General features: G+C 49.4%; 1 protein-coding gene across 1 annotated transcript in view; it reads left to right on the top strand.

The window, feature by feature from the left end:
* LOC140427114 (uncharacterized) overlaps positions 1-12,567 on the top strand; it is a 687,008-nt gene that overhangs the window by 346,212 nt on the left and 328,229 nt on the right. Inside the window, exons 11-12 of the mRNA XM_072512644.1 lie at positions 3,018-3,362; positions 4,228-4,500. Coding sequence (XP_072368745.1) covers positions 3,018-3,362; positions 4,228-4,500 — 618 coding nt within the window. The remainder of the gene's footprint in view (positions 1-3,017; positions 3,363-4,227; positions 4,501-12,567) is intronic.

The raw sequence follows: 12,567 nt of genomic DNA, 5'->3' as shown, positions 1-12,567 counted from the left end.
AGACCTTGCTGTGCATGTCCACAGGCCCTTGGAGATGGCAGGGCAAGTGGTGACAGGTGGTTAGGAAAGTATATGGAATGCTTTTCTTTATTGAGCAAGGTATTGAACATAAAAGCAGGGCTGTAATAATAGAACTGCATAACATACTGGTTAGGCCACAGCTAGAGTTTTGTGCACAGTTCTGGTCACCACATTACAAGAAGGATATTTATTTTTTTATTTTTTATTAAATTTAGAGTACCCAATTCATTTTTTTCCAATTAAGGGACAATTTAGTATGGCCACTCCACCTACCCTGCACATCTTTGGGTTGTGGGGGTGAAACCCACACAAACACGGGGAGAATGTGCAAACTCCACACGGACAGTGACCCAGAGCCGGGATCGAACCTGGGACCTCGAGGCCGTGAGGCAGCAGTGCAAGCCACTGTGCCACCATGCTGCCCTTACAAGAAGGATATTATTGCTCAGGAGAGAGTACAGAAGAAATTCACAAGAATGTTGCCAGTTCTTGAACATTTCAGTTATGTGGGGGGATTGGATAGGCAAGGATTGTTTACTTCAAACAGAGGAATCTAAGGGATGACCAAATTGAGGTAAACAAAATTATGAGGGTCCTGGACAGAATAGGCAGGAGAGAGAGAGGGGCGGCACGGTGGCACATTGGTTGGCACTGCTGCCTCACAGCGCCAGGGACCCAGGTACAATTCCAGCTTGGGTGACTGTGTGGAGTTTGCATGTACTCCCCATGTCTGCGTGAGTTTCCTCTGGGTGCTCCGGTTTCCTCCCACAGTCCAAAGATGTGCAGGTTAGGTGGATTGGCCATGCTAAATTGTCTCTTCGGGTCCAGCGATGTGTAGGTTGGGTTAAGGGTTGTTGGGATAGGGCAGGGAAGTGGGTTTGGGTGGAGTGTCTTTCGGAGGGTCAGCGCAGACTCAATGGTCCGGGTGGCCTCCTTCTGCTCTGTAGGAATTCTATGGTTCTGTGATGACTTGTTTCCCCTTGCTGAGGGCTCAATTGCCAAGTTGCATGGATTTAAGTTGATTGGACGAGGGACCATAGGGACATGATGAAAAACCTGTTCACCAAGAGAGCATCTGGAATTCACTCCTAGTTTGTAGATGCAGCTGAAACGCTCAAGTATAGCTACCTGTATATGCATCTGAAGTGCTGGAACCTGCAAGACGACAGACCAGGAACTGGAAAATGGGATTATAATGAACGTGTAGTTCCAATTTGGCCAGTGCAGCCACAATGGGCTGAAAGGCCTTTTTCTAAACTATTACCTTTTCTATAATTCTACGGTTTCTATCACGTCTTACAAACGTTTTCGGTTTTTATTTTCAGGTCAGATTTTCAGAGATTTCAGGGTCTCACGGCTTCCACCGTGTTGGATGTTGGCTCTGAGTGGCCAAGGAATGATTGCTGAGACATGGATAACTGGCTTATTGGATAAGCATAACTATATACAGATATATGTGTTACTCAGTCTGAGCCATGAGCATTCCCCCTCTCGAATATTGGTCATGTGTCTCTTACATCATCATGTGGCCAGTCCTGTTTCTCCAGGGCCATACATTAACTCTTTCATCGCTGAAAACTACAATGCTGACACCATCCAGGACAAAGCAACCTGCTTGATTGGCACCCCTTCCACAAGCATTCACTCCCTCCACCAGTGACGCACAGTGGCAGCCGTGTGTACCATCCACAAGATGCACTGCAGGAACTCACCAAGGCTCCTTAGGCAGCACCTTCCAAATGCACGACCACTACTATCAAGCAACTCATACAGTGGTAATTTGTCCTGCTGTTTGTGTTCAGGATATACTTGGGCAGTTTTCCATATTGCCGGGTAGGTGTCAGTGTTGTAGCTGTACTCGAATAGCTTGGCTAGGGATGCGGCATGTTCTGGAACACAAGTCTTCAGTACTACTGCCGGAGTATTGTCAGGGTCCATAGCCTTTGCAGTGCCTTCAGCCATTACTTCATATTTCATTGGGGAATCTAATTGGCTGAAGTCTGGCACCTGTGATGGTGGGTACCTCTGGAGGAGACCAAGATGGATCATCCACTTGGCACTTCTGGCTGAAGATTATTGAGAATGCTTCAACCTTATCTTTTGCACAGGTCTGTTGGGTTCCTTCATCATTGAGGATGGGGATATTTGTGGCATCTCCTCCCCCAGTGAGTCTAATTGTCCATCTCCATTCACGACTGGATGTGGCAGGACTTGGATCTGATCTGTTGGTTGTGAGATCGCTTAGCTCTGTCTATTACTTGCTGCTTATGCTGTTTGATACACAAGTAGTCCTTTGTTGTAGATTCACCAGGTTGACACCTCATTTCTCGGTATACCTGGTGTTGCTCCTGGCATGCCCTCCTGCAACCTTCATTGATCCAGGGTTGATTCCCTGGCTTGCTAGTAATGGTAGAGTGGGGGATATGCCAGGCCATGAGGTTACAAATTGTGGCTGACTGCAGTTCTGCTGCTGCTGATGGCCCGCATCGCCCATGGACAGCCAGTCTTGAGTTGCTAGATCTGTTCTGAGTCTATCCCATTTAGCACAATGGTGGTGCTACACAATACACGATGGACAGTATCCTCAGTGTGAAGATGGGACTTTGTCTCCACAACGACTGTGTTGCCGTCACTCCTACCAATGCTATCATGGACAGATGCACCTGCGTCAGGCAGGTTGATGAGGATGAGGCTAGCATGTTTTTCCCTCTTGTTGGCTCTCTTACCACCTGTCGTAGGCCCAATATAGCAGTTATGGACTTTAGGACCCGGCCAGCTTGGACAGCAGTCGTGCTACCGAGTCAATCTTGGTGACCGATTTTGAAGTCTCCTCCAGAGTGCATTCTGGCCCAGAGTCTATTTTGGTGTATGTGCTGGGTCACATCTGAGCTGAATCATAAATAACAACTTACTAATAATACATTTTCTACATGAATACAAAATTGGAATTAGGATTTGCTGTCTAATTTTGAAATGTTTGTTCTCTTTCCTCGCAGGAAGCCCGAATGATATTTATTTCCTCCATCAAGAAGGTAACTTTGTGTTGACCGGGCCAAACAATCCTGGAAGTGACTCCATTGTCTGGGAATGGAGACCACACTCGGAGCAACAAACTACAAAACAATTGGGAACTTTTCACAGAGAGGATCAGTGGTGGGCTGTACAATGGAGCGATGAGTACAGTAATAACACAGACATTTATCAAAGCATCCATGAGGACAGGGGTACCCTTAATCTGAGATTCAGAAACCCCATCTTTGAACTTGCGGGCTTGTTCACCTGGAACCAGACACAGCCCAGTAAGAACATCCTGAAACAGTGGGAAGTATTTGGGATCAAAGGTAAGGACAAGCATTGGAAAGGATTCATATACTGTGCAATTTCACTGGCATTCCAAACAGAATGTTGGGATCAAATCATGATCCTCCATTTCTATCTGTGTGATGGCACAAATCTGAGATATGAACCTCATCTCGGAGTCAAATGTGACACTAAGTTAGCAAACAGTCAGGCTGAATCTCAGACTGTTGCTATGCAGAAGGATCGAGTCAGTAATGGGGAAGAGAGTTTGGCACAGGGGTTGTAAACAATAACTTAATTTTTCCAATATTTAACCACCCAGAACAGAATGAATCTCACACCAAGACAGTCAAATGGGTAAAAATGCCTTGTGCATTGGAACTAGTGGATGCTTTCAGGATGTTGATTATTAAAATTAACATGTGTGCACAATTTTTTTAAACTCATTTTCATTCAATTCCTGAGAAAATGGCCATGGAGGGGTTGGAGCTGGAAGTGTCGGGATGGAGATCATTGCGAGGACAGAAGATCATTACGTTTGTCTCCCAAATATTTAACTGGTGCCTATTGTGTCTCATTAACATAAGGAATGTGGCAACATGGAGGCAATGGGAGGTTTGAGAAAGATGGTGGAGAGGTACATCTGAGGATCATGAATAAAAATGTGGAAGCTGACCCCATGTCTTTGGATAATGTTGTCAAGGAGCAGCACATAGAGGAGGGAAGAGGGGGCCACGGGGAACAAGTGAACATTATCGAGGAAATACTAATTGTCAGCATTAAGCATGACGAGTCAGCATTTATCTGATATATATCCATTCATAGTCAAGGCCAATTCTTCATGCATCGGTTATTTATAAATCTAGATTATTGAGAATTATAATCTTAATTTCTCTGTTTCTACAGTTGAGATGGATTCCCAGAGGCCTGTAGTGGGCAGTGATGTCACCCTCAGTTGTACCATCTCCAGACTCTCAGATACAGTCAGTCTTCACTGGAAACAGAGAGACTCATCTCAGCTGAACAGGAGGAAGAACATTGATGAGATCCACCTGAATAACACAGTCTATCTGATAGTCAGACATGTTGGAGCAGAAAACCAGAATCTGTATACATGGCAAGTGCAAGAAAATAACTCCATTGTCCTGACAGGAAACACAGATGTTGATGTGGATCAGAGTAAGTCAAGAGGTACCTTGCAGTAGATATTAAATAGTTACTGATATAAACTGTTATTCACAAATTTTAGTGAACACAGACACCACTGTGGGCTGCCACTGCAGAATGTGCTCCTTGTTTTTGCTCCAAGACATGGGAGTAAATATAAAATGGTGACACAAAGAACTGATCTAACCAGGTGGATTCACTGGGTTTATTTCTATTCATATCCATGAATCAAAAAGAATCAATCCATTAACCAAAGCGAACAAATGGTCTTCCAGTAAATACAAGGATATAGAAATAGAAACAAATTAAAAGCACCCAGCACTACTGAAACAAGGTTTGAGACATTACAGGATTTTCCGAGACAATTACAGTGGGTTTCATGGCGGGCAAGGGTGGATTATCCGTCAGCATGAGAACAGTTCACGTTCTTTAGCTGCTGCCAATGGCAGTTCATGTTCCCTGCTGCTGAATGTCAGAATCATCATTTCATTGAAGGATGTGAGGCAATCCGCCTCTACCACTCTCCCAGGCAGTGGATTCCAGAATGTCCCCACCCTCTGGGTAAAAAGGTTTTTCCTCAAATCCACTCTAAACCTCCTGCCGCTCGCCTTTGACCTGTGTTTCCTGGTGACTGACCCTTCAACGAGAGGGAACAACTGTTGCTATTCATGGTGTCCATTCCCCTCATAATCATGTACATCTCGATCAGGTTGCCCCTAAATCTTCTCTGCTCCAGAGAAAACAACTTTAGCCTATCCAATCTCTCTTCATAACTTAAATGTTCCATCTCAGGCAACATCCTGGTGAATCTCCTCTGTACCCTCTCCAGTGCAATTATATCCTTCCTATAACTGTGGCGACCAGAACTGCACACAGTACTCCAGCTGTGGCCTCATCAAAGTTCTGTAGAACTCCAACATGACATCCCTGTTTTTGTCATCTATCCCTCAATTAATGAAGGCAGGTGTCCCATAAAAAACCTTTTTCACGCCCTATTAACCTGTCCTTCCACCCTCAGAGATCTGTGGACAAACCTGCCATGGTCCCTTCATGGTAGCACAGTGGTTAGCACTGTTGCTTCACAACATCAGGGACCTTGGTTTAATTCCCAGCTTGGATCATTGTCTGTGCGGAGTCTGCATGTTCTCCCCATGTCTGCGTGGGTTTCCTCCGGGTCCTCTGGTTTCCTCCCTCAAGTCCCGAAAAACATGGGCGGGATTCTCCCTGAACCGGCAGGGTGGGCCGCACCGGCGCCGAGAAGTGGCGTGAACCACTCCAGTGTCAGTAATGCCCAGGCGAGACAGCAGTCGGCGATCTGCTGTTAGCGACACTCCAACAGGTTCATAGCCCAATGAAGGAGTCCCAGAGGCGACTGGCACAGAAGATGTCACCGGCAAAGCGTGGCATCGAGGCCGACACTGCCAAGGTGGCGACCGCAACGGAGAGCCTGGTACACGATTTCAGCAGTATTAGTGGAGGTGTCCAAGGCATTGCACAGTTGGCGACGGCCATGGCTGAGGGCCTGGGCAGAATGTCTGACTCACTAGGAGACGTAACCCTGTACCAGGCTGACTTTGATGAGGTGCTGTGACATGTCCCGATCTAAGAAGGGAATGGCAGAGGTGCTGCGGAGCTTGTCCCAGTTGCAGGTGGGCATTGCCGATACAATGCAAAGAATGGTCCAATCACTGAGGAGCATCGCCGAGGGTATTGACACCATGGTGCAGACATTGGGGAGCGCCAGGGCTGGCATGGCCAGATGATGCAGGGGCAACCGGGGATCGAACCAACTGCCCCTCCATCCCAAGGTGAGCCCCGGGGCCCTATCGGCACCGACTAGGAGGAGGGGGCATTGGGTGCCAACCCGGACCTGTCCCATGGAGTCCCATGGAGCGGGGATGGTGGCCACCAGCTTCCCCGAGTTCCACCTCTGACGACGTTACGTCTTGCATTCAGCACACGGGACTGGGTGGCACGGCTGTGCATGTGCCGCCGACAAGTGCACCGGGGCCTCCGGCCCCAGATACCCCAATGGACAGCCACTAGGGGCATCGAATGCCACGGGATGTCGTAAACAGCTGGCTGCCTCTGATGTGTTGGATATTCTGCTACACAGACGAACCAACACGGTTGCGAATGGTACAACTCAGTTTTATTACTAACATTTATTTACAGTGGTAAACTGATTACTGAGGTTCGATCATAACCCTAGAATCTGTGGACCTATTCCTAATACTATCTTGTAGTGGCACTCAGCACATGGTGGATGTCTGAGTGGCTTGCTATGAGCTCTGTGCCCTGAGCTGTCTCCTGCTGGAATGCTCAGGAAGTGTCGTGTTCCCTGTTTTGTACTGTGTATGCTCTTGCCTGTGATTGGCTGTGGTGTTGTGTGTGTGTTAATTGGTCTGTTGATCTGTCCATCAGTATGTATGTATGTTTGTGCTATGATGTTTTTTTTTAATTAAATATTTTATTGAAAATTTTTGGTCAACCAACACAGTACATTGTGCATCCTTTACACAATATTATAACAACACAAATAACAATGACCTATTTTATAAACAAAAATGAATAAATAATAAATAACAAAAATGAAAACTAGCCCTAATTGGCAACTGCCTTGTCACAAGTAACACTCTCCAAAAATATAATTTAACAGTCCAATATATAATTATCTGTAGCAACGACCTATACATACTATACAGTATATATTAACAACCCTGAGAGTCCTTCTGGTTCCTCCCCCCCCCCCCCCTCCCCCCCCCCCCCGATCCTGGGCTGCTGCTGCTGCCTTCTTTTTCCCATTCCGTCTATCTTTCTGCGAGGTATTCGACGAACGGTTGCCACCGCCTGGTGAACCCTTGAGCCGACCCCCTTAGGACGAACTTAATCCGCTCTAGCTTTATAAACCCCGCCATGTCATTTATCCAGGTCTCCACCCCCGGGGGCTTGGCTTCTTTCTACATTAGCAATATCCTGCGCCGGGCTACTAGGGACGCAAAGGCCAAAACATCGGCCTCTCTCGCCTCCTGCACTCCCGGCTCTTGTGCAACCCCAAATATAGCCAACCCCCAGCTTGGTTCGACCCGGACTCCTACTACTTTTGAAAGCACCTTTGTCACCCCCATCCAAAACCCCTGTAGTGCCGGGCATGACCAAAACATATGGGTATGATTCGCTGGGCTTCTCGAGCACCTCGCACACCTATCCTCCACTCCAAAAAATTTACTGAGCCGTGCTCCAGTCATATGTGCCCTGTGTCATACCTTAAACTGAATCAGGCTACGCCTGGCACACGAGGACGACGAGTTTACCCTGCTTAGGGCATCTGCCCACAGCCCCTCCTCGATCTCCTCCCCCAGCTCTTCTTCCCATTTCCCTTTTAGTTCATCTACCATAGTCTCCCCTTCGTCCCTCATTTCCCTATATATATCTGACACCTTACCATCCCCCACCCATGTCTTTGAGATCACTCTGTCCTGCACCTCTTGCGCCAGGAGCTGCGGGAATTCCCTCATCTGTTGCCTCGCAAAAGCCCTCAGTTGCATATACCTGAATGCATTCCCTTGGGGCAACCCATATTTCTCGGTCAGCGCTCCCAGACTCGCGAACTTCCCATCCACAAACAGATCTTTCAGTTGCGTTATTCCTGCTCTTTGCCACATTCCATATCCCCCATCCATTCCCCCCGGGGCAAACCTATGGTTGTTTCTTATCGGGGACCCCCCCAAGGCTCCAGTCTTTCCCCTATGCCGTCTCCACTGTCCCCAAATCTTCAGTGTAGCCACCACCACCGGGCTTGTGGTGTAGTTCCTCGGTGAGAACGGCAATGGGGCTGTCACCATAGCCTGTAGGCTAGTCCCCCTACAGGACGCCCTCTCTAATCTCTTCCACGCCGCTCCCTCCTCCTCTCCCATCCACTTACTCACCATTGAAATATTAGCGGCCCAATAATACTCACTTAGGCTCGGTAGTGCCTGCGCCCCCCTATCCCTGCTACGCTGTAAGAATCCCTTCCTCACTCTCGGGGTCTTCCCGGCCCACACAAAACCCATGATGCTCTTTTCAATCCTTTTAAAAAAAGCCTTCGTGATCACCACCGGGAGGCACTGAAACACAAAGAGGAATCTCGGGAGGACCACCATCTTAACCGCCTGCACCCTCCCTGCCATTGACAGGGATACCATATCCCATCTCTTGAAATCCTCCTCCATCTGTTCCACCAACCGCGTTAAATTTAACCGATGCAATGTGCCCCAATTCTTAGCTATCTGGATCCCCAGGTAACGAAAGTCCCTTGTTACCTTCCTCAACGGTAGGTCCTCTATTTCTCTACTCTGCTCCCCTGGATGCACCACAAACAACTCACTTTTCCCCATGTTCAATTTATACCCTGAAAAATCCCCAAACTCCCCAAGTATCCGCATTATTTCTGGCATCCCCTCCGCCGGGTCCGCCACGTATAGTAGCAAATCGTCCGCATACAAAGATACCCGGTGCTCTTCTCCTCCCCTAAGTACTCCCCTCCACTTCTTGGAACCCCTCAACGCTATCGCCAGGGGCTCAATCGCCAGTGCAAACAATAATGGGGACAGAGGGCATCCCTGCCTTGTCCCTCTATGGAGCCGAAAATATGCAGATCCCCGTCCATTCGTGACCACGCTCGCCACTGGGGCCCTATACAACAGCTGCACCCATCTAACATACCCCTCTCCAAAACCAAATCTCCTCAACACCTCCCACAAATAATCCCACTCCACTCTATCAAATGCTTTCTCGGCATCCATCGCCACTACTATCTCCGTTTCTCCCTCTGGTGGGGCCATCATCATTACCCCTAACAACCTCCGTATATTCGTGTTCAGCTGTCTCCCCTTCACAAACCCAGTTTGGTCCTCGTGGACCACCCCCGGGACACATTCCTCTATTCTCATTGCCATTACCTTGGCCAGGACCTTGGCATCTACATTTAGGAGGGAAATAGGTCTATAGGACCCGCATTGTAGCGGGTCCTTTTCCTTCTTTAAGAGAAGCGATATCGTTGCTTCAGACATAGTCGGGGGCAGTTGTCCCCTTTCCTTTGCCTCATTAAAGGTCCTCGTCAGTACCGGGGCGAGCAAGTCCACATATTTTCTATAGAATTCGACTGGGAATCCATCCGGTCCCGGGGCCTTTCCCGCCTGCATGCTCCTAATTCCTTTCACCACTTCTTCTACCTCGATCTGTGCTCCCAGTCCCACCCTTTCCTGCTCTTCCACCTTGGGAAATTCCAGCCGATCCAAGAAGCCCATCATTCTCTCCCTCCCATCCGGGGGTTGAGCTTCATATAATTTTTTATAAAATGTCTTGAACACTCCATTCACTCTCTCCGCTCCCCGCTCCATCTCTCCTTCCTCATCCCTCACTCCCCCTATTTCCCTCGCTGCTCCCCTTTTCCTCAATTGGTGTGCCAGCAACCTGCTCGCCTTCTCCCCATATTCGTACTGTACACCCTGTGCCTTCCTCCATTGTGCCTCTGCAGTGCCTGTAGTCAGCAAGTCAAATTCTCCATGTAGCCTTTGCCTTTCCCTGTACAGTCCCTCCTCCGGTGCTTCCGCATATTGTCTGTCCACCCTCAAAAGTTCTTGCAGCAACCGCTCCCGTTCCTTACTCTCCTGCTTCCCTTTATGTGCCCTTATTGATATCAGCTCCCCTCTAACCACCGCCTTCAACGCCTCCCAGACCACTCCCACCTGGACCTCCCCATTATCATTGAGTTCCAAGTACTTTTCAATGCACCCCCTCACCCTTAGACACACCCCCTCATCTGCCATTAGTCCCATGTCCATTCTCCAGGGTGGGCGCCCTCCTGTTTCCTCCCCTATCTCCAAGTCCACCCAGTGTGGAGCGTGATCCGATATGGCTATAGCCGTATACTCCGTTCCCCTCACCTTCGGGATCAATGCCCTACCCAGCACAAAAAAGTCTATTCGCGAGTAGACTTTATGGACATAGGAGAAAAACGAGAACTCCTTACTCCTAGGTCTGCTAAATCTCCACGGGTCTACACCTCCCATCTGCTCCATAAAATCTTTAAGTACCTTGGCTGCTGCCGGCCTCCTTCCAGTCCTGGACTTCGACCTATCCAGCCCTGGTTCCAACACCGTATTAAAATCTCCCCCCATTATCAGCTTTCCCATCTCTAGGTCCGGAATGCGTCTTGCATCCGCCTCATAAAATTGGCATCATCCCAGTTCGGGGCATATACGTTTACCAAAACCACCGTCTCCCCCTGTAGTTTGCCACTCACCATCACGTATCTGCCCCCGTTATCCGCCACTATAGTCTTTGCCTCGAACATTACCCGCTTCCCCACTAATATAGCCACCCCCCTGTTTTTTGCATCTAGCCCCGAATGGAACACCTGCCCCACCCATCCTTTGCGTAGCCTAACCTGGTCTATCAGTTTCAGGTGCGTTTCCTGTAACATAACCACATCTGCCTTAAGTTTCTTAAGGTGTGCGAGTACCCGTGCCCTCTTTATCGGCCCGTTCAGCCCTCTCACGTTCCACGTGATCAGCCGAGTTGGGGGGCTTCCTACCCCCCCGCCCTTGTCGATTAGCCATCACCTTTTTCCAGCTCCTCACCCAGTTCCCACACAGCTGTATCTCCCCCAGGCGGTGCCCCCCCGCCCATCCTCTCCCATACCAGCTCCCCCCTCTCCCCAGCAGCAGCAACCCAGTAATTCCCCCCTCCCACCCCCCCCCCCCCCGCTAGATCCCCCGCTAGCGTAATTACTCCCCCCATGTTGCTCCCAGAAGTCAGCAAACTCTGGCTGACCTCGGCTTCCCCCCGTGACCTCGGCTCGCACCGTGCGACGCCCCCTCCTTCCTGCTTCTCTATTCCCGCCATGATTATCATAGCGCGGGAACCAAGCCCGCGCTTCTCCCTTGGCCCCGCCCCCAATGGCCAACGCCCCATCTCCTCCACCTCCCCTCCTCCCCCCATCACCACCTGTGGGAGAGAGAAAAGTTACCACATCGCAGGATTAGTACATAAAACCCCTCTTTGCCCCCCACATTCGCCTCACCACTTTGTTCGAACGTTCTTTTTAATACCCCGCTCATTCCAGTTTTTCTTCCACAATAAAAGTCCACGCTTCATCCGCCGTCTCAAAGTAGTGGTGCCTTCCTCGATATGTGACCCACAGTCTTGCCGGTTGCAGCATTCCAAATTTTATCTTCTTTTTATGAAGCACCGCCTTGGCCCGATTAAAGCTCGCCCTCCTTCTCGCCACCTCCGCACTCCAGTCTTGATAAACGCGGATCACCGCGTTCTCCCATTTACTGCTCCGAGTTTTCTTCGCCCATCTAAGGACCATTTCTCTATCCTTAAAACGAAGGAATCTCACCACTATGGCTCTGGGAATTTCTCCTGCTCTCGGTCCTCGCGCCATCACTCGGTATGCTCCCTCCACCTCCAACGGACCCGCCGGGGCCTCCACTCCCATTAACGAGTGCAGCATCGTGCTCACATATGCCCCGACGTCCGCTCCCTCCACACCTTCAGGAAGACCAAGAATCCTCAGGTTGTTCCTCCTTGCGTTGTTTTCCAGTGCCTCCAACCTTTCCACACATCGTTTCTGATGTGCCTCCTGCGTCTCCGTCTTCACCACCAGGCCCTGTATATCGTCCTCATTCTCGGCTGCCTTTGCCTTCACGACCCGAAGCTCCCGCTCCTGGGTCTTTTGTTCCTCCTTTAGCCCTTCGATCGCCTGTAGTATCGGGGCCAACAGCTCTTTCTTCATTTCCTTTTTGATCTCTTCCACACAGCATTTCAAGAGCTCTTGTTGTTCAGGGCCCCATGTTAAACTGCCACCTTCCGACGCCATCTTGGTTTTTGCTTGCCTTCCTTGCCGCTGTTCTAAAGGATCCACTGCAATCTGGCCACTCTCTCCTCCTTTTTCCATCCGTATCCAGGGGGGATTCCCTTCTGGTTTACCGCACAGTGTTTTTAGCCGTCAAAATTGCCGTTGGGGCTCCTATCAAGAGCCCAAAAGTCCGTTTCACAGGGAGCTGCCGAAACGTGCGACTCAGCTGG

Source organism: Scyliorhinus torazame, chromosome 7 (assembly GCF_047496885.1).
Source record: "Scyliorhinus torazame isolate Kashiwa2021f chromosome 7, sScyTor2.1, whole genome shotgun sequence".
NCBI classification, from domain to species: domain Eukaryota; kingdom Metazoa; phylum Chordata; class Chondrichthyes; order Carcharhiniformes; family Scyliorhinidae; genus Scyliorhinus; species Scyliorhinus torazame.
Note: the sequence above shows the minus strand (reverse complement) of the source record. Positions and strands in the feature narration are given on the sequence as shown.